At 37.1% G+C, this 23,760-nt stretch overlaps 1 protein-coding gene across 4 annotated transcripts in view; it reads right to left on the reverse strand.

Annotated features, from left to right (window-relative positions):
• Positions 1-23,760, reverse strand: part of LOC149840892 (CMP-sialic acid transporter 5-like) — a 124,685-nt gene that overhangs the window by 52,070 nt on the left and 48,855 nt on the right. For all 4 annotated transcript variants that reach the window (XM_090003436.1, XM_090003437.1, XM_090003438.1 and 1 more), the window contains 5 exons: positions 12,756-12,812; positions 4,234-4,311; positions 3,989-4,033; positions 1,788-1,847; positions 195-317 (listed from right to left, as the gene is read on the reverse strand). In XM_090003436.1, coding sequence (XP_089859562.1) covers positions 195-317; positions 1,788-1,847; positions 3,989-4,033; positions 4,234-4,311; positions 12,756-12,812 — 363 coding nt within the window. The remainder of the gene's footprint in view (positions 1-194; positions 318-1,787; positions 1,848-3,988; positions 4,034-4,233; positions 4,312-12,755; positions 12,813-23,760) is intronic.

Consider the following 23,760-nt stretch of genomic DNA (forward strand, 5'->3'; position numbering starts at 1 on the left):
AGGAATCTAAACAGAGATGATGATTCCCATGTAACATTTATAGTGATTACTTGGTTCTTTGACAAGAGAATGAGCAGACTCATGCTTAACATCATTCACTACAAGAAATAGCTAATATTCCTGTTTACAAGAATCAATGCAAATAAAAACTCCATGAAAAGGAAGATGACAAAAAACCAGCAGCTATCACTTACAAAAATGGCAGTATACAAGTATGCACCAGTAGCAACTGATAAACCCATTGCCATGGTACCCTCTGGAAGTGACCGGAGCTGGTTGACAGAAATTCCAATGAGCAAAAGGGCAAGAGCCTCCCACTGTTTAAGAGAAAACTACCATCATGATCAGAGGAAGAATACAACATCCTTGTATGCAACAAAAAGTAATCATTCAACATTAGCTCTTTCAAGAACATCAAGACCACTTGAGCAACTTATGATGTGAAGATACAATTTTCCAGAGAAATAAGACAGGCAACTCCAACCCTTTATAAGAGACATTTAACCATATTGCAGAAGCAATGAGCATACCTATTTTCATGGATAACATGTATATCCTTAACTTTTTGATAAAATTAATTTGTAAAGAAAAGCTGAAATGTTGAATACACTTTCCACATACAAACACAAAGAAAATGACCAGACGAGAACTCAATAAATCTAATTGCAATGATTGGTAAGAGTCCATCAAATGCAGACAGCAACAGCATTGATGAATATTAAATGCACACTTCCAATGAAATGCTTGAAATATATTAAGACAGTTTCAAGGTAAAAACATAAGTCTACTGCATATGCGCATAGCATTAGATTTTTAGCATGTCTCAATAATGTCAACCAAATCTTCATCTACACAAGAGCTCAAATATCCATCATATCCAGGGTTATCCATCCATACCAAAAAAACAAAAAAATGAAATTCATATTTGATATTTTTAAGAAACTGAACATCACAGAAAAACATGTTTGCCTAAACTAGAACTTTTTCACCTCTTAAAATGGTGCAAAAGATCAGGCTGTGTCTGCTCATAAAAGATGCAGGTGTTTGATAGGCATCACCAGTCCCAAAAGGGCATGAACCTAGTTACACATTTGACAAGCAGTGCCTAGGCTAGTGATGCCTGGACACAGTGTGGTGCTCGACACTGACAAGATTCCTAGGCTAGCACCTGTGCATGCATTAAACCACATAGGTGTTAAGATTAATGTAACATAAGTATATATATATAGATATACATACATACATATATATATATATATATATTGTTTAATATATATATATATATATATATTATTTATATATTGTAATAATATATATAATATATATGAGAGTCAAGTCAAAGCTAGTTTGACTAGCTCCCAAAGGCTAGAATTCTAGCCGTTGGGAGCTCTCTCTTTAATGAGCGAGGACTTCCCCGCTGTATTTTACTTTTGTACTCTACTTTTCTCTATAAAAGGGTATGGGTGTGTGCCTTGTAAAGTGAGAGTGATGGGTAGTATTAGGTATTTTATGTGTGTTCTGAGAGTTATGTAGTGAGGAACTTATGTAATTTTTTCTTTTGTATCTCTAGTGTCCATTATGACTAGTGTTATTCAATGTAATTTTCTTTTGTCCATTATGAATAGAATTGTTCATTCACTTTTTCACGTAACCTTTTAGCGCCCATGTTTTTTATCAAAATGTTTCATGTTCTTGGAGACCATTATGGAGTGCATTAGGATTCGTGCCAATTCATGACAATAGGGACTTTATAATATCTGAAAAATGTGAAAGTTCTAAAAGCAAACCTGTATTGTAGAGAATCTTCGCTTCATTATCAATTTTAGAAGGACAGCAATGACCAGAACCTGCATAAAGTTGAAAAATCACATTAGCAGGCAGTGTGCAGTCATCAAAATGGGATAGAGTATCCAAAGAACCATTATGAAAGTGACATGAACTGGTCAGATTTGGTTCAGATGTAAGTATAACCAAATCTGACCTAATTAGATAGACTGTTATCATGTCTCTAATAGTTAACATGGATGAGACTCCTCACCAGGTCTGGACCTCATTATCCAAATTTGGATCTAAAATAACCTAATCAATTTAGATCTTCACTAGATTTGGATATTTCAGTTTTTCATAGAATTCAAGTTTAAAACCTGAGCATATTGTACCATGGATCTAAGTAGATCTAGAAAGGGCATAAAAAATTCAATCAAACAGACTGAATCTTCAGTTCAATATCCACCACAAACCCATACAATCAGCATCACTAAAAAGCACCATTATGGTATCAAAGGCATCATCTTAATAATCACATACTTATTTCATATTCTTTTGGGTAGGTTCCTGAATTTCACAATCTTTATGAGATTGTTTTGGCAAGGCCAGAAAAGCACTAAATGGATCCTTGCAAAATTCCACATAAATAATGCAGGGTTTCATTTCCATCAATTTCTAACCTCATGGATAGATGTATCCAATGACTGTTTTTTCATATTATTTCAAATTCCAACGTTCTTACAAAAGACTGATTTCAGTCCTAGGCAATTAAAAGCATCATACAAGAAAACTACTTCTGAAATACCAAAACTGAAGCAGCATGACAAGTCTCAAGCTTGTGGGACTCTGCAGAAGCTTTATCATATTGCAAGGGCAGATCATATATAACATGCCCTCAAGCTAGGTGAACAGCCTGAATGAGATGCATGAGATCTTTAATAAACCGTAGAGAGAAAATAGTGAACTGATTACAATAATGATGATTGATGATCCATCAAACAGGAAACTGCTTACAAGAACAATCCTACCTAGAGGCATGTCCCAACTAAACTGACATTTTGCAAGCAATTGAAAAGAAACATTTAAAGAATGAAACATAAAAATGCACATGAACTGGGGATCATATAACCTTTCTAGGCTTCTAACATACAAAATAATAACAGACAGCTTTAGCAACAAACTTACCCAATTCATTATTTAAGGCCAAAACTGATACTCCATTGAGAGTATAAACATTTCAAATTTTCAGCAGTAATTTTGTCCACAAAAAATTTAACTATAGTAAATGACAACAAACAACACCCAACACCCAACAAGAGGCTGGCTGGCAAATCAAGGGGAAAAAGTATACTCATGAACAGGATTTATAGACTGCCTGTCTTAAAAGGACCATTTAAAGAATGAAACGTGAAAATGCACATGATCTGGGGATCAAATAACCTTTCTAAATTTCCCATATCCAAATTACTACTAAATACAGCAAGCAGATTTAGCAAGAAACTTATCCCATGCATTAGTTGGAGCCAAACTGACAGAATATTACATTGAAAGGATAAAGTACAAAATTTTCAAAAAGTTTAGCAATATTGTTTTGTCACAAAATTTCAACAATATTAAGTGACAACAAACAGTACTCAACAAGATGCCAGCAAATCAAGTGAAAAAAAATGTTCATCCGGATTTATATATGACCTGCTTTAGATGACAAATGTGAAAAATCCTTGTAAGAATTTTATATAATTCGATTACAAAACACAACATGATTTTAATATTGTTTCTTTTCTGCACTTTTTGAAATATCTCTACCAACTAGACTCAGAAGTGAAAACCAAAATCCCAAGAATTCTGGACAAACTGGACATTCAAGAGAGTCTGTACAGAGGAATTCGGGACAACCAAATGCATTAAAAATTAGGTGGTTCCAACAACAGGAGAGAATCTGCCTTGCTTCTTGGGTCATGGGTTGTGATTTACACTGTACTCTAGGACAGGATCCATGTATTTTTGTATAGTGTGAGTGCATGCATGCCTTCAAAATTTATTGTTTCCTGAAGTGTAGAACACAAAGTATATATAGCTGCATTTTCTTAACATGATGGTGTCTTTCATTCAAGTCAAAGATGATGTCCCATGGTATATAAAAAGAAATGAATCATATACATAGATGAAAGCATTTACTAGCAAATGATCAGATACGATTTTAGAACAAATGGAGACATACCTTCAGGTTACTGAGCATCTTTACTGTTGCAGGGTTAAAATACAACTGCAAGGAAAGGGCAATGCAGTTATTAGCTAAACAGCAATAATGATGGCCATACAACATAATGATAACTACTCATCAGGTGAAAGTTTCACAAAATTTTCTGCACTATCAATAAATTTTTTTTTTGCTAAAACCATGAATAAAAAATGGATGGATAAGAGGATGCTGATAAATTGTAAATGTGCTAGGGATAGATTAACCTGCATTATGAACTTCAGATAGTTATTGATAGCATAGAGAAAGGCTGGCACAGCAAGAAGAACATTGCTACGAGCAGCCTGAAGAGGAGCATTTGTAGACAAGTTAGCAGTAAGAAAAAGCACCATACTTTGGTAAAGAAATCCCAAAAGAAATAAGTTTTTTACAAGAAAAAAGAAGTAAATAAATAAACAAATATTTTCTACATGCGAAACCTATATAAAGAAAAAGATGTCGTGATAAATAGCCATAAAACAAAGAAAATTCTACACTATCACAAAACAAGCAGGTATTTAACTAACTGTAACACAGAAATGATCTGCTAAGCCTCAACTACCTGCCATATCAACATTCTATGAATGGCGTTATATCTGGTCGGAGAGAAATCAAAGAATTTTCAACATAAGGGACCGCTTACGCAAATAATATACAACAGAATTCAAGCTTCTGTCCATCTATATGCGACAGAAGCTTGGACATGAGCAGATTTGGGTTGGATGGACCTACTCAGACTAGGCCACAGTATTAATCATCGTTGTGAGATACTAATAAATTCCTTAGTTTTTCCTCAAAAAAATTGAAATGGTATTTGCCAACAAAGTAATAAGTTTCTCTGCAGGAACAAGTAGAAGACAAGAATATCACAGGCCTTCAGAATACGTTTCCTCAGCTGGAAACAAGAGGGCTGTTTTGATTATATTTATCACAACTTCAGAAAGAAAAATACATTTACACATTTGCCCCCACACTTAATACAACATAATAATAATAAGGGGGGTTAAAAAAGAGAACACTAAAATACATCACACGTGTACAGATTTATCGTGAATATGGATCGGTAATGGATCCGTATTCACGTCCCAATACAAAGAAACTTAAATATAGCATAAAATAATTAATGTTTAAGTCAAAAAAATCAAATTCCCACAGTGCTGGGTAGGAGACCAATTGGATGTCACAACCAATCACGCATGCATTTGAGAAAGAAATCCCTATACTGACAAAATAAAAGGGCAACAGAAGAATTATTGAATTAGATGAATTTGCTTTGGAACATAATAAAGCAATAGAAATGATCTTCAAGATTCTTTCTAATTATACATAAAATTTATATCCAGTTTAAGCTCACAAAATCATTCCAACCACAATATGCACATATGCAACTTCAATATGAGTTTGAGAAACCCAACTGCATCCACATAATATGTTCACATGAATCTATATCCAAAAGAAAAAATATATTATAAAAAATAATCATCACGGAACTAGCACTATTTATTAACTGAAGGTAAGACCACAGTGCTTCTACCAACATATATCATTGCAATGCATCAAGAGGATTTCTACATAAAAATCTAACTGAAATGTTAACTTGGAACATCTAACTATTTTTGTAACACCCCTAAAATCTCGGACTTGTAACCTTTTTAGGAAAATTTGAAAGCTTTGTAATCATTCCTTTTTCAAAGTTTAAAATAGCAGTTCAACGAAAAATGGTATTTGAAATAACAAGTCAACGGAACTTAGGCGCATTACAGGCGAACTTTTCCTTTACACAACAGATTTATAACTCCGTATAATCATTGAAACCAAATAGATTCAAAACGAGGTTTTAAAGTTTATACGAAAAGAAAAATTTCAAAGAAACCCTTATACCAAAAATGTCCTCAGGAGCGAAACGTTAGGGAAAGAGTCTCATCTTGATATCATTACGTCATTGTGCCATCGTTTGTCGTTCTAACCTAATCGTCACATGTGTTAAATTTTATATATATATATATATGTGTGTATTATACTATAATACCCGATAGGGGTATTATAGTCTTTTCACAATTGCTTTAGTAAACAATTACTTTTTGTTTTTATTTATTTTTTCACTTTCTTTTTTTTATTTATTTCTTTTTCTTATATAATACACGCCACTTAGGGGGGGCCACAATAGAGTCGTTGGGGCCCCCCCAACGGTCACAAATGTGACCGTTGGAGGCTCCCAATGACTCTTTGGGAGCCCCCTTTTGGCCTCCCTTTTGAACCCATTTCTTTTTGTATAAATAGGGGTGAATCCCCTTGTATTTGTTAAGCCTTAGTGTTATCTCTCTCAATAAAGAGATTTTATATTTTAGTTTGTGCTTTTTTTAAAGCTTGTGTATGCAATGTCCCATAGTGGACTTGGCTATTATCCCCTTTGTGTATTTGTCCATTGTTGGACATTGTGAATGCCTTTTTAGCATTCTTTATCTTTATGCATACTTTGTTACATGGTATCAGAGCCATTCGATTCATAAAAGAAAAGGTGTGATATTCATCTACATTCATTGTCTCTATTCTTCACACACTTTGGTGGCATCATGGAATCCAAAATCAACTTATCCTTCAAGCTCAATGGAAAGAACTACATGATGTGGGCATCGGCAATGGAGAACGACCTCAAAGGTAAGAAACTTTTGGGCTATGTAATGGGTTCTATTCCAAAACCTCAATTAGAGCTCACCAAGATTGAAGGAGGCCAAGAAAAGGCTCTTGAGGGAGATGCTTGTCTCAGGGCCATTGAAGACCACCAAAGGAAAGTTGAAGATTGGGAAAGCAATCACGCCAAGATCCTTGCTTGGTTCATGAAGATGAGAATGGATTTGAAAACCTAGAAAAACAAAATGAAATTGACTACATGTTTTTACATGACTGTATAGATGATATATGTGATGATTCTATGAATCATCCTGAAAATATAGAGGATACTTGTGATGTATCCAATATTAAATAATAATGAAAATATTAATGTGTATACCCAAAGAGACCAAGAAAGCCTATTAGTGCCTTGGAGAAATTTTCTCAACTTTCTGAATCTTTAGAAGAAACCCTTGTTAGGAGATCTTCAAGAAAATCAATTCCACCCAATAGGTTTGTGTCATATGAGTCCATTACACCTAATTATCGGGCTTGTCTGCTAACATTACATTCATATTATGAACCTACTCATTGTAATCAAGCCAAGCCAAAACAATACCACATTGGGTTGAAGCCATAAAAATAGAATTAGATACCTTGAAAAAGACCAATATTTGAAAAATAGTCAAACTGCCTTCACATAAAAAACCTATTGGATGTCGATGGGTATTTAAGGTTAAAACCAAAAGCGATGGATCCTTAGAAAGATATAAAGTCAGATTAGTGGCTAAGGGATATTCGCAAGAATATGGAATTGACTACGAGGAAACATTCGCCACTGTATCCAGAATGACAAGTGTTAGAACCTTAATAGTTGTCGCATCAACCAAAAAATAGCCTTATATCAACTCGATATGAAAAATGCATTTTTAAATAAAAATCTAAATGAAGAAGTATATATGGATCCGCCACCCGGAGTTAACATTGGACAAGGTCAAACCCTCAAACTCTTAAAAGCTTTATATGGTCTTAAGCAAGCCCCCAAGGCTTGGTATGATCGATTTAGTGATATCATGATTAAATTGGGATTTCGTTCCTGTTATACTGACACTGCTCTCTTTGTAAAAAGTGTAGGTACTAATATTGTTATCTTATTACTTTATATTGATGACATGATTATCATAGAAAATGATCAAGATAGTATTGTTAATATTAAAAATATACTAAAAGATAGCTTTGACATGTATGATTTAGGTTTTCTTAGATATTTCCTTGGTATTAAAGTTGCATATTCTCTTCGAGGATATATTTTGTCACAGACGAAGCTTACTGCAGATATATGTACTAAATCTGGCATTTCAGATGATAAAAAGTTGGAGACTCCAGAAGTCATAAATGCCAAATTAAGGTTGGAGGATGGGGTTCTTCTAGAAGATCCCACACCCTACAGACAACTCATTGGATCTCTCACATATCTGACTATCACCAGACCTGACAGCGCTCATGTTATTCACTCTGCTAATCAATTTCAGTATGCTCCTACAACTGTTCATATGAGTGTCGTGCTCCGGGTCATCCGATACATCAAAAACACCATAATTAAAGGGCTATTCCTTTCATCTTCTTCATTAAATTTACATGATTATATTGATGCCGATTGGGGAGGTAACCCTAATGATAGAATCTTAACTACTGATTTTTTTGTCTTTTTAGGAGATTCTTTAATTGCTTGGAGATGCAAGAAACAACAAAAAGTCTCACTATCCTCTAATGAAACTGAATATTACAATGGAACTTGTTTGGCTTCGAAGCCTTCTCAAAGATATGGGGGTTGATATTACCGGAGCTTCAAAGCATTGTTGTGACAACAAAAGTGTCATTTATATTACCAGCAATCACACCTTCCATGAACGGACCAAACATATCGAAATGGACAGTCACTATGTTCGTGATGAGTATCTACGTGGAACAGTCACACTGCCATATGTCACATCAGAATATCAGCTAGCGGATTTCTTCACTAAAGCACTTCTTGCACCACGCTTCATGTTTCTCCTTGGCAAACTTTCGGTCATCTCCCTGTAAAGTTTGAGGCGGGGTGTTAAATTATATGTATTAATACATACATATATATATATATAAATATATATATATTATACTATAATACCCGATAGGGGTATTATAGTCTTTTCATAATTGTTTTAGTAAACAATTGTTTTTTGTTTTTATTTATTTTTTCACTTTCTTTTTTTTATTTATTTCTTTTTTTATATAATACACGCTACTTAGGGGCCCCCACAATAGAGTCGTTGGGGCCCCCAACGGTCACAAATGTGACCGTTGGAGGCTCCCAACGACTCTTTGGGAGCCCCCTTTTGGCCTCCCTTTTGAACCTATTTCTTTTTGTATAAATAGGGGTGAATCCCCTTGTATTTGTTAAGCCTTAGTGTTATCTCTCTCAATAAAGAGATTTTATATTTTAGTTTGTGTTTTTCTTAAAGCTTGTGTATGTATTGTCCCATAGTGGACTTGGCTATTATCCCCTTTGTGTATTTGTCCATTGTTGGACATTATGAATGTCTTTTTAGCATTCTTTATTGTTTCGCATAATTCGTTACACACCTATACCCATGAAACATGTCAGATTGATGAAAATATGGTAGGTGTATAGATATCAAAATTCAGAACAAGACTAACATATATGTTATTCCTTTCGTGATGTGCAGTTCAGAATAAGCAAAATGAGCATGATAATCTTGTTTCGATATTAAGTGTCCTGAGGGTACGTATAGGAGAGAACATAGAAACAACTAAGACTGCATGGAGGTTTGTTATGCTATATAGTTTGACACCCCGAAAAACTAGCTGAGTTCATTCCTAAGGGGACGGCCAGTGACCGAGAGAGAATTACCCAGAGGCATTCGTGGCAAGGGATGCATCCAACTTCTGCAGAAGTCCATGGAATCTACTACCTAAGATAATTTTTGGTAGTCCAATCCCCTAACTTCGATGATCGGGGACACCAAGTCAATTGCTACAAGAGGAGCACAGTTGTTAGCAACCTGTCCATCATAGTTTTTGTATCATTCCATCCTCTCCCTTGACAGAACTAAGAGACGAATGGGTATTTCAGGTTCTATTTTAACTAACGAGTCATTCTACATGTTCTGGTCTTTCAAACCAAATCAAGCATCTTACATGTGAAGGCGATGATCACCATTTATGTGATTTTTCTCTTTATCATTGTGCATTTGCACGCTACGAGGTTATCATAAACCTCTCATCCAATCATCGTAGTACTAACATTTTGTGCATGTCTGATAGTACCGTTATGATGAGAGGGGTATCGGTTTCTCAAAAAGAAACCCCAACATTATTTAGAAATCTAAGGTTTCGATTATTACTATCTATGTGATTTCCCTTTTAGTATTTTGTATTTGCACGCTACGAGGTTACCATAAACCTCTCATCCAATCATCATAGTACTAACATGTCATGCATGTCTGATAGTGCCGTTACGATGAGAGGGGTATCGACTTCTCATAAAGAAACCCCAACACTATTTAGAAATCTCAAAGTCTTGTGTTTTAGGCCGAGAGTATCCGAGTTATTTCATATATCAAAACAAAAGACCTTACGTACCTCTTAGGGCTACACAAGGTTGAGAGAAAGACTTGGTTGCGAATAAGCAACCACCAGATATTCGTTTTTTCTTTTCGAAACAATGAATATTACAAGCATTGGAATCTCGCATGAAATTCCCTTTTTCTTAAAAGACTTGACGAGCATGCGCAATTCTGCGTCTTTAAATGCAAGCGTAATGCAAGATAGGCAGGAGTACGCAAAACTACGTACCTTACAAAGCTATATATATATATATATATCAAAACATAAGCATGTGCACAACGGCAATGTAAATGACATAAAGTCAGACTCGATGTGTGAAACCACACATCGAGCTAAATAACTGCGTAAGCGATGCACGATGTACACAACCGTACATTAGCTAAATAAATTGCGTAAGTATTGCACGATGTATGAAATCGTACATCGGCTAAATAATTTACTTAAGCAGTAGCCTGTGCACGTAACAACACAGTGGCAAAGTAAATGACATAAAGCCTGACTCAATGTGCAAAACCACACATTAAGTTAAATAAACTGCATAAGCGATGCACGATGTACGAAACCGTACATTAGCTAAGTAAATTGCGTAAGCGATGCACGATGTACGAAACCGTACATCGGCTAAGTAAATTGCGTAAGCAGTAGCCTGTGCACGAACAACACGGCGACAAAGTAAATGACATAAACTTTAAATGGACAAGAATACGCAAAACTGCATCCTTGAGTTTAAAAGCATATATATATATATATATATATATATATATATATATATATATAAGTATTGTCATTTGTCCTCGTATGCAACTTTCCCCTACCTCAGAGATGGTCGAACTCACTAACGATAGTGTAGGTTTTTAAAGGTTTATACTTTGGTAAATGTGTCTCGTCCATTGCGCTGATATGGTGCGCTAAAAGGTATTTTTATCGTGCTGCGAAAAAAAGAACAATGTTATAAAACCATTTTTTGGCAAAAAGAGGTGATCATTACGTCGTCAAGGTTTAACACAAATCCTGCTCGGGACGACTGAACTGAGTCGTGCTTTGGATCAAGGGAGAACTGAGCTGGGCTCGGTGCTAGCCGAGCTCAGCTCTGTTGTGCCTGCCAAGGGAGGGAGCTGGCAGGGTTCAACCAAGCTGGCTTGGTAAAACCAAATCAGGCTCATCACACTCGAGCTGGCTTGGAGGCACAGGACCGAGTCGGGCAGCAAGGTTCGCAACTGAGTCGGGCTCGGTCCTGCCCATAAGGAGATCGAGCTGGGCCCAGTTGTGGTCCCAGAAAGGCAGCAGCAGCCCATGCTACTATTTTCGGGAGGAAAGAGGGAAACGATGGCGCAAGTGGCCCTTTTATGATAGGGTTTTAGCCCCTGCTCGCCACCGGTGGTGCGATAGGAGTCACGCCACTGTCGGCGGCAGGCCAAGAAGAGAGGAAGAGGTACCACGGCGGTGCGAGTGTCGTCGTGGCCTCCTCTGCCACTGACAGAGATCCTTGCTCGCCCTTGGTGGTGTGGTAGAGTGTTGGGAACCCGAGCCCAACTCGGGTTCACCAAGACCAGCCACCACCATTTGGGGTGGCTAGTACAAGGTAAGGCAAGGCAGAGACCCTCCCTTGCGGCGGCAGGCACATAAGAAGGGGAAGATGATGGTCGGGGAGGCGACAACCATCAACCCCTTCCCCAACCGACCATCCTTCAAGCAGTAGCAGTTGTTGCTATCCACGAGAGAAACAGGGGAAGAAGGAGGTAGGAGGGGCAGCGCCCCTCCTCTACCTCCTAACAGAGGGAAGAAGAGGGAGCAGGGAGGGCTGGCGCCCCTCCTCTGCTGTGATCTATTGTGTTTAACAGGGAGGCAGGAGGAGCGTTGCCCCTACCAGATAAAAGAGGGAAGAAGAGGGAGCAAGGAGGGGCGGTGCCCCTCCTCTGCTATATTAACAGGGAGGCAGTAGGGGTGTCACCCCTGCCTGCTAAAAGAGGGAAGAAGAGGGAGCAGGGAGGGGCGGCGCCCCTCCTCTGTTGTGTTAATAGAGAGGCAGGAGAGGAGAGAAACAGGAGGGGAAGGAGCGTATTTGAGAAGGGGGTCGGCAGCTCCGACGAAGGGGGCTCTGGCGAGCCTCCGACGAGCGAGAGGGGTTGAGAAGGGAGAGAGAGGTGAGTGCAGGGGATCGGGAGAGGAGACGAGAGGGATGGGAGTCGGGAGAGTGAAGGGGGGGGTTCCCTTTTTTCGTAAAGCGACCCCCCCCCTGCGGCGGGTCGGATCCAACTATTTTTTTTTTGTTTGAAAAAACATGTGTTACAATTTTTCTGACTTTGAGTATCCATACTATAGATATTAATCATCTATCAAAGGTAAAATATAGCAATCAACACAAACAAAGACAAAGATCAAGTGCAGAATTCATTTGATAAATGGTATATGCAAGAAAAGAATATGAATAATGACAAAGATTACAAATAATAATAATGTTCTTCTGTAACATTGAACAAAATACACATTACAGGAACATAAGAGTACTAACTTGCACAAAGGTTGAGATGGAAAGAAGAGGCCTCTCCCCCACTTTCTGGTGCCTAGCCTGCAAAGGCAACAAGATTTCAGTGGTGTATATCTTACAAAATGATATCTACCAATTAAAAAAAATCTATCATTTGCTCAGATTAACCCAGAAAAAGAAAAACACAAAGAAAAGAAAAATAATGAGTCAACCTAGTCATTGCATAAACACAAGTCTTTTCTCCAGTTTCCTCACTCATGCTAAGGGTCCAGTTGTTGCAATGGAAAAGGGTGGGTCACCCTCTCCCACAAAAGGGTACACTTCTAAAAAGTGATGCCAGCAAGGTTGATAATGAGAAAATGCTTTCACAGGGGGGATGCATGAATAAATTTAGACATGAAAAGGGGAGGGGGCTCACGGTGGGAAAGCAATCCCTATTTATATGAAAAGGTATGTTTTCCTTGTAACAAATAGGTGCTAAGTGTTGGAACACTTTTGCATACAAAGGTCACTGTAAACAGCAGAGCAATTAGATAGAAGCAATGGATTTCTTGTATGGCATTAGTTATTTGCTCAGAAGATGACTGATATGTACACTAATTTTTCCAGGTTGTCTGTTACTGAGAGTGCATATTGCCTTGAAATGTCACTCTCAAGCTAATAAGCAGTCAAAGTGAAGCAAGATCTGGGTAGCAGCTTTACAAGTCCAGGCCCCTCGAGTTCAGAAGGCCTTTCAACTTGCTGAAACAGTTCGTATTCACTTAGCACATTAAAGAATATGTATTTGATGCTGCAAAATACTGTTAATACACATAGCAGCATCCACCTAACTTCTGAACCAGTTCCCTTGTTGGCAACAAGATTTGATGTCAAAGTTTCAACCACTTCCATGCACAACTATTCAGCTCTAACATGCACAATCACCGACTTGTCAGAAGTCTAAACCTAATTATCTGGGTCCAGCTCCATGCATGTGGAACTTGAAATTGCAGGTTTCGATTTCTGCTCAACTGCTCATCTGAATTTCTATTTCAAGAAACCATTGAATGTGCCTAGGCAGCTGTTTTCTGTTTCCAGCTTTATGGACAGCTAGTGATGAATCTTCTGGCATGGTCACCGAGGAATGAAGTTACAAACATGGGCATCGGAATAATAGTGACGATGCAAACTCTCGAGAGACTTGAAAGTAATTTGATTTTCTCAAGAAAAGAAGACCTATGCTTTTTTAAGGTTAAAAATTAAAACTTGTGAAGATTTTAAAAATCATTTAAAATGAATTTCTCCGCATCACTATAAACTGAAACTGGCAATAAACTGAACTCAACATGTTCTCTAACTTTTTTTCAAAGGATTCCAACTTAATGTAACTTTAACACAATAGAAACAATTTCTTGCCAAAAATGGAGATCATAAAAAGATCACACCGGCTGGCTAAGCACTGAAATGATCTGTTCTAGGTGACCAAGTAAATTAGTACCATTTTATTCATTACATAAAAAAATCAGAAATTTCTAATATATACAACAAAACTTCTATAACATCAACAGAAATATTTCTCTATCGTACATCATTAACCACAAATATTTTAACAAAGAGATCCAAGAACCAGCACCACCACAGACAAAAGATGGGTTTGGGATATCAACTTCAGAGATGCAAAATATGCATAGTTGACAAGAGAGTTTGGTAATTGGTATATTACTGTAAAGGAGAAACATGACTCATGAAGCCTGCAGCAGTTGCTGCTGATATGATGATGATGCCGATGTACTATGACATTAGTTTGGCAAAAAGGAAAACTTAATAAAAAAGGTGCATCCATTTGTTTCCATGATTATGAATTAAAAAAAAAATAACTATAACTAAACAGGGAAAAAAGCAACCACCCTTAGTGACCTACTTCAGAGACTGAAAATCTAAAAGTTTGTAGCATATTGTGCAGTAAAACAAGCCAGTTCATATCAATATAAAACATTAAATGTTGAAAGTACAAATAAAACAAATGAAGAAAAAGATGAAAGAAAAGCATAGAGGCAAAAACTCAAGAACTTCAAGAGAATACAACATATAGGTCGACCCCCCATTCTAACTTCCCATTCTAAAATGGCAATTAATGACTCTTACACCTTTTGACTTTACAAAGCATTACATCTATGTAACACGGACTCTTCTAACAGGGCACCGCACCCGCGTTGCACCTGCACCCATGCAGGTGCGACACTTGGACACGGCTTCCTTTGTGTCAGGTGAAGTCAACCACATTGAGGTCCATTTCTATCCAAAAGTAGATTCAGTTAACGCTAACGAATTCCAGTTTTATTTATATTATATATATAAATACATAAATGCACACACATACATGTATACATACATCCATATATTTTTATATATATGCACCTCCACACCAGTGTGTTATTTTTTAATGATGAGGAATAGCAATTATAATTATTAATTTGATTTATTGCATGAATTTATGCATGATGAATTGATGATATGATAATTGTTTTTGTGCAAAGCCAGGAGAGAGAGAGAGAAAAAAAAAAGTTGATCTTATTATTTAGGTCTAATCTCCTGTTTAAATAAAGATTAACCACAAAGGAAAAATTACAGTTAGGTCCCTTAATATTTCTAAAATATCAAAAGCACCCTTAAGCATGGATAAAACATTACTCAGTCGACTTATCTCTAACACTCCCCCTCAAGATGGAGCATGGATATCAATCATGCTCAGCTTGCCACAACATTTTGAGAAACTAGGTCTGGGAAGAGGCTTTGTAAAAATATTTGCAACTTGATCCTCAAAGATTACATGCTTGGTAGAGATATGCTCAGCTTGAACCATATCTCGTATATAGTGACAGTCAACTTCAATATGTTTTGTCCTCTCATGAAATACCGGATTATTAGTTATATATGTAGTTGCCTTGTTATCGCACATCATTACCGTAGGAGATAAAACCTTCACTTGAATATCAGTCAATACTGTTCGAACCCACATTAATTCAGTTGCGGTTTGGGCCATAGCTCTATATTCTGATTCTGCACTTGACCTAGCAACAACAGTTTGCTTTTTGCTTCTCCAAGAGATTAAGTTACCTCCCACAAATACACAGAATCCCGAGGTAGATTTCCTATCCTCTACAGACCCAGCATAATCAGCATCAGAATAAGCAACTACCTCCAGAGTGTCTCCTTTCTTGAATAACAGCCCCTTTCCAGAAGAGGATTTTAAGTACCTAAGTATCATCATTATGGTGTTCCAGTGTACCTCAGTCGGTTTGTCCATGAATTGGCTAACCTTACTTACAGCCAGAGCAATATCAGGTCTAGTCACTGTCACATATAGTAACTTTCCTACCAATGAGCGATAGCGTTTGCTATCAACAGGTTTTGACCCCTCATCAAACAAATGAACTTTGTTGTCCATGGGAATATTTGCAGGTTTAGCTCCCAACATTCCTGTCTCTTTTAGTAAATCAAGAACATACTTCCGTTGTGACAAAACCACACCCTCACTGCCTCTGGCTACTTCTATTCCTAGAAAATATCTGAGGGAACCAAGGTCTTTTGTGACAAAATGTTTTTGAAGATGAGCCTTTGTACCAGCAATATCATTCATGTTATCTCCCGTACGGATGATGTCATCCACATATACCACCATAACTACTATGCCTGAGGTAGTTTTCTTAATAAATAATGTGTGATCTGACGTTGATCTATTAAAATCAAACTTTGACATCACCTCAAACAACTTTTGAAACCATGCCCGAGGACTTTGCTTTAGACTATATATCACTTGTTTTAATCGACACACCTTCTGACACTCCCCCTTAACCTCGAACGCAGGAGGTTGTTGCATGTAGACTGTCTCAGACAAATCTCCATATAAAAAAGCATTTTCCACATCTAGCTGACACAAACGTCATCCACGGTGAACAGCTACAGAAAGAACAAGACGAATGCTGCCCATTCATGCTACAGGAGAAAATGTCTCAAAGAAATCAACATCATATGTCTGAGTATAGCTTTTTGCCACTAACATGCCCTTATATCTTTCAATTGAGTCATCTGAGTTGTACTTGATGGTATATACCCATTTATATCCAACAATGTCCACATCCTCTGGGGGGGTCAACGAGGTCTCATGTCTGTTGAGACAGTAAAGCATCCATTTCATGTTGCATAGCCCGCTTCCATTGGCTCTCGAGAACTGCCTTTTGATGACTCATAGGAATAGTTTCAGCCGTTAAGGCTGAAATAAAAGTTTTCATCTGATTTCTGAGTCTAGCATCAGACACAAATTTAGATATAGGGTATAATATACACTGTCGTGTCCCCTTTCGCAGAGCGATTGGCCTGTCATCATCAGCATGAATGTCATTGCTCTCAGGAGTACTTACCGCAGGAGAAGAAGTAGATGGAGGCACTAGAGGAGTTGGAGCTCTACGCACATACACCAATGGAGGATTTTGGAACCGTGAGGGAGGAGGAGTTGGATTCGATAAAAAAGGCACCAATTCCAAAGGAAAAGGAGGAATAGGAAGTGGAAAAGAGTCATCTTGATCAGCTTGCAGCCGAGTACTAGTACTAGAATAGTATGAAAGGGACTCCAAAAAAGATATATTCACACTGATATACTCCTGACGAGAGATTGGATCATAACATCGATACCCCTTTTGGTTTTTTGGATAGCCTATAAATATACACTTGGTGGCTTGAGATTCTAACTTATTACGGTCAGGTCCAAGTCTGTGCACAAAGCAAATGCACCCAAATACCTTGGGTGAAAGAGGAAAAAGAGGTGCACTCGGATACAAGATTTGTAAAGGAATTTGGTCTTCCACAGATGATGAAAGCATGTGGTTGATCAAATAGCTGGCAGTGGTAACTGCATCACCCCAATATGAAGCAGGAACATTAGATTAAATCATAAGGGTGCGGGCTACGTCAAGGAGATGCCTATGTTTTCGTTCAGTCACCCCATTTTGTTGAGAAGTATAGGCACAAGAGGTTTGAGGTTGAATTCCATAACCCCGATAAAATTGCAATAGTGCAGTTGTTTTAAACTCAAGGGCATTATCAGTGCGAATAATCTTGACAACTGACTCAAACTGGGTTTTTATTTCAATGACCAAAGATTTTAGAATATTAGGAACTTCAGATCTTTCTTTTATTAAAAATACCCAAGACAAGTTAGAAAAAATCATCGACAATAACAAGACAATAACGATATTGGGTCCTGGTAGGAATCTTACTAGGACCCCATACATCTACATGAAGAAGGTCAAAGACCTTATGAGTGGACTGACTCTGACTAGAAGGAAACGAACTCCGATGATGCTTGCCCAACTGACATGCTTCATACTGGAATGATGTAGTAGACGAAATTTGAGGAATGACACGATGAAGCTTCGACAATGAAGGATGACCGAGACGACGATGCCACTAAACAGGACTTGAGGAAGAATCAACTGCAGCATAAATGTTCTCCACAGGATGATGTAGATAGTAGACTCCATTTTCTTCATAGCCTCCACCAATCTTCTGTGAAGAATCCTTGCAAACAATCAAGTTTTCAAATAACTTGATAATTCAAATACTCAAGACACAAAACAAATGCACAGTGTTTATAAGCTTTATACCACAAAAGAAATGCAATAAACGCACACTGTTTATAAGCTTTACACCAGAAAAGAAGCGCAATAAATGCACAATGTTTATAAGCTTAAGGAGACAACTCCTTACTGAAATTCTCACTTTACAATGGGCTTACAGCCCTTATTTATAAGCTTTAGCAACTCATAAGAGTTTTTGGGTTGATTCCCAGCAGCTCTAATTAGGGGCGTTGGGAGTCAGCCCAACGACTCTTATTCTTACCTGTGTACAACAATCAGTGGTTGACTGTTGTATACTGTAAACAGTCAGCTACTGACTGTGTACAGAAATAGTACATAAAAAAGGATAAAATAAAAAGAAAAAGTTACAAAAATAAGAAAAAATAAAAGGAAGAATTCTAATCATATTCAACGACATGAATATGCATAAAATAACTAATATACCCCTACAGCTAATACAAGAAAGAAATATATATTATATATATAAGTAGATGGATACATGTACATATATATGGAATATATATGTATTATATGAAATATATATGTATATGTATCTTCTTTTATACATATAAAATATATATTATAAAATACATTGTCTTATGGATTACAATTTAACACCCACCCTCAAACTTAGGGCATAATGACCGAAAGTTTGCCAAGAAGGAAGTTGAATCGCGGAGAGCACAACGATTTGGTGAAGAAATCTGTCAGCTGATATTTTGAAGTTACATATGGAAGATCTATGACTCATTTCATATATACTTCTCGGACATAGTGGCAGTCAATCTCGATGTGTTTAGTCCGCTCATAAAATGTGTGGTTTTTGGCAATATAAATTGCACTCTTGTTATCACAGCATAGCTTGGTGGGCCATTCTACATTAATCCTCATATCTTCTAATAGTTGATGAATCCATACAATCTCCATGGTAGTAGTCGTCATGGCACGATATTCAGCTTCTGTTAAGGATAGAGACACTTTTTGTTGTTTCTTACATCTCCATGAAATCAACGAGTCTCCTAAAAATACACAAAAACCAGTGGTGGAGTGACGGTTATTTGGATCACCTCCCCAGTTAGAGTCAGTATAAGCAATTAATTTTAATTCAGAAGAAGAGGATAAGAATACTCCCTTGTTTAGTGTGCCCTTTATATATCTCACAATCCGCAAGATAGCACTCATGTGAACTAATGTTGATGCATGTTGGAACTGACTTGCAGTATGAACTGCATGAGAGATATCTGGTCTAGTAATACTCAGATACATCAAAGATCCCACAAGCTGTCTGTAGGGGGTGGGATCGGAGAGAGGAATATCATCATTAATCTTCATTTTGGCTCCTACTATAGCAGGAGTTTTACAAACCTTATCATCCGTAATACCTGACTTGTCAATAATCTCAGAGGCAAGCTTAGTTTGAGATAAAAAATACCCTCTATGAGAGTATACTACTTCAATACCCAAAAAATAAGTTAGAAATCCCAAATCAGACATTTCAAACCTATCCTTCAAAATTGATTTTATACTTTTAACCCTTTTAGAATCACTTCCGGTTATAAGCATATCATCCACATATAAGAGCAGAATGACAATCCCTGCATTGGTTTTTCTAACAAATAAGGCAGTGTCAGTGAAACAGGAAGAAAAACCATTTTCTAACATTAGAGAGTTAAATCTATCGTACCAAGCCTTGGAGGCTTGTTTTAAACCATAAAGTGTTTTTCGAAGGCGAAGCACTTTCCCTTTGGGAGTCTCCATTCCTGGTGGAGCATCCATATATACATCTTCATTCAGATCACCATTTAGGAAGGCATTTTTAACATCCATTTGATAGATGTTCCATTTGTTGATTGAGGCAACGATAATGAGACATCAAACAGTAACCATTTGGGCCACAGGGGCAAAAGTTTTTTCATAGTCAATCCCATATTCTTGACTATATCCCTTTGCAACTAATCGAACCTTATATCTCTCAAGAGATTCATCGCTCTTAGTTTTTACCTTAAATACCTATCTACAACCTGTTGTTTTCTTACCTTTAGGAAGATCTTGGAACTCTCAAGTCTTTGCCCTGTTGAGAGCAGAAAGCTCACATTTCATTGCTTTCAGCCATTCATCATTCTTTTTGGCTTCTTCGAAGTTTCTGGGTTCTATATAGGAATGAATGGCACTAAGGCATGCTCTATGTTTAGGAGTAAACGAATCATATGAAATAAACCTACAAGGCATCTTTCTACTTCTCTCAGATCTTCGTAGGTTTTCATCATTTGTTGAATTGGACCCACTAGGTTCACTGAATTTTTCAATTGCACTCCTAAAACTGTTTCTATCTCTATGGGTATATGTTATAGGATCTTTCAATGCTCCTTCATTTCTATGTTGGGAGATAGGTGGATGGGAAGAGTCGTTTTCTTTGTCATTGACACCATTTGAAATCGTCATCACTATGATCATTATCATCATCATGTTCTAACATTTCAAATAAAAAAGAGTAATCCATGTTTTCTTCAAAGGGTTCACTCCTTTTAAAACCATTAACATTTTCCAGAAAACTCATATTTCTGAAAACATATAGCTTGTCATTCTTAATATCATAACAATGAAACCCTTTTTGGGTTTCGAAATACCCAAGAAAAGCGTAGGCAATGGCTTTTGGTGAAAGCTTGTCGTTCTTGTCAGTAAGAACGAAGCATTTACAACCGAAAATTCTCAACCGACTATAGTCGGGTTCTTTGGTATACAATTTTTCAAAAGGCGAGATATTGTTCAAGTTTTTAGAAAGTAGCCGATTTATAAGATAGACAGATGCTAAAGCCGCTTCAACCCAAAAACCTTTTAGGATGTTTTGAGAAACAAGTAATGTTCGAGTTGTCTCTATTATATGTCTATGCTTCCTTTCGGCTAATCCATTTTGTTGAGGGGTTTTCGGACAAGATCTTTGGTAAAGAATACCATGACTTTCAAGATAATTTTTTAATTCACTTGAAAGGTATTCTCCACCAGAGTCAGTTCTAAAAATTTTTAGATTCTCATTAAATTGATTTTTAATCATCATATGATAGGTTTTAAAAATTAAGAAATCATATTTGTGTTTAAGAAAATAAATCCAACAATATCTCGTGTAGTCGTCAACAAAAATGACATAATATGCAAAGCCTCCTTTTGATAGGACGGGTGCCGGTCCCCATACATCCAAATGGATAATTTCAAAAGGTCTTGTTGAAAACATAGATCTTTGACAAAAAGGAAATTTTTTCATTTTCCCAAGAATACAGTCATTACATGTGAAATCACTTTACATAGACTTTTAACAAAAGGTAAATGAGAATTTTTTGCAATATTTGGATGTCCAAGTCTCTTGTGGCACACATTAATATCCTTTTATTGGACAACATTACAAAACGGGTTCTTTAGAATTTGAAGAGAATCGATATAGTATAGATCGCCCTTCCTAGATCCTTCCCCAATCAATCTCCCGGACCGGCGATCCTGTATCCAACATTTGTTAGATAAAACTTTATATCACACCCATGATCCGAGAGTTGAGAAACGGAAAGCAAATTTAAGTTTAATTTGGGTATAAATCTAATTTTTGGATTAAAGAACCCTTGTTTTTCGAAATTTCCTATTTCTTTTACTTCAAGAGATGTTCCATCCGCGGTTGAAACAAAAGATGGAGAGCGATTTTTTGAGTATTCAGAAAAAAAACTAAATCTTGGGGTCATGTGAAAAGAAGCACCCGAATCTAAAAGCCAAGAGGTCTTACCGGGAGGAGAAGATGTTGACATGGTGGCTCTGAAAATAGCCCATTTTAGAAGAAGTTGAAGTGCATCCACGATTTGTTGCAATGAGAGAGCTCCATTTGAAGATGGCGAGCACTCTTCCTTTTGAGGTTGGGATGTAGTAGCCATGGCAAGTAACTTTTTCCACTTTGGGCAAATAGGCTTGATATGCCCCAATTCCTTGAAAAAATGGCATAAAAGCTTGCTATAATCCTTCTTCCCTCCTTGACCACTTGAGTTTTGATTCTTGAAGTGAGGAGGCTTGTAAGTCCTTAAGTTGCTCTCCGGTCTTGAGACGGCATTAACTCCTTCATTTTCTTCATTATTGGAAGGTGTAGCTAGAACACTTGGGTTGTTCTTGCTTATACCCATACTAGTCTCTTCCCCACTTAGTTTAGTAATTACATCTTCAAGAGAGAGGGAAGTGAAGGCGGATAAAAGAGAAGACCGGATTTGTTCGAATTCAAGCCTAAGCTCATTCAAAAAATTAAAAAATATATCTTCTTTCAATTATTTATGACGAAGCTCTATGGCTTCTCCACTCCGCTTGGGTTCAAGCATAGCAAGTTCATCCCAAATAGAAGAGAGTTCGGCAAAATACTCTCTTATAGTCATTTCTCCTTGATGAAGTGTTAGCGCCCTCTTTTGGAGGTAATATTTATGGGACAAGTCCCTAGAGGTGTACATCTTCTCAAGGTACTCCCACGCTTGAGAAGCCTTCTTGAACTTGATAATATTGGCGTTAATTCTTGTTTCTATGGATGAGAAAATCCATGAGAGGATTTTAAAATTTCTCATCTCTCATTCTTCATGCCTTTTGGTGTAGTCTTCAAGAGCCTTGGCTCTTTCTTCGCCTTCAAGGATTTTTATTTCTCCTTTCTCCATCAAGGTTATCTTTGGCCCCGGTTCGCGAATCGAGCCATGGACATAGCCCCAAAGCCCTTTTTCCTTTAATATGAGCCTCCATGTTTCCGGCCCAAACGTGATAGTTGGACCCATTGAGTTTGAAGCCGAGAGAAAAATGAGTCTTTTTTCACCCATTAGAGAGGAGAGATGAAAAAGAATACGTACCACAAAGGATTTTTAGACCTTTCTTAATAGAAGAGTCTTCTAAAATACTAGATGAACAAGAGGATCCACTCCAATCACCAAAAAATTGAAGGCACGTTTTTCGAGGCACCCAAAAAAAATGAGAATCCACATGATCTTTCTTTCTTCAACCTTGCTCTGATACCATGTGAAGAATCCTTGCAAACAATCAAGTTTTCAAATAACTTTATAATTCAAATACTCAAGACACAAAACAAAAGCACAGTGTTTATAAGCTTTACACCACAAAAGAAATGCAATAAACGCACAGTGTTTATAAGCTTTACACCATAAAAGAAGTGCAATAAATGCACAATGTTTATAAGCTTAAAGAGACAACTCCTTACTAAAATTCTCACTTTACAATGGGCTTACAACCCTTATTTATAAGCTTTAGCAACTCATAAGAGCTGTTGGGTTGATTCCCAACAACTCTAATTAGAGCCATTGGGAGTCACCCCAACGTCTCTTATTCTTACATGTGTACACAGTCAGCTATTGACTGTGTACAGAAATAGTACATAAAAAAGGATAAAATAAAAA

Source organism: Nuphar pumila, chromosome 4 (assembly GCF_984573655.1).
Source record: "Nuphar pumila chromosome 4, dmNupPumi1.hap1.1, whole genome shotgun sequence".
NCBI lineage: Eukaryota > Viridiplantae > Streptophyta > Magnoliopsida > Nymphaeales > Nymphaeaceae > Nuphar > Nuphar pumila.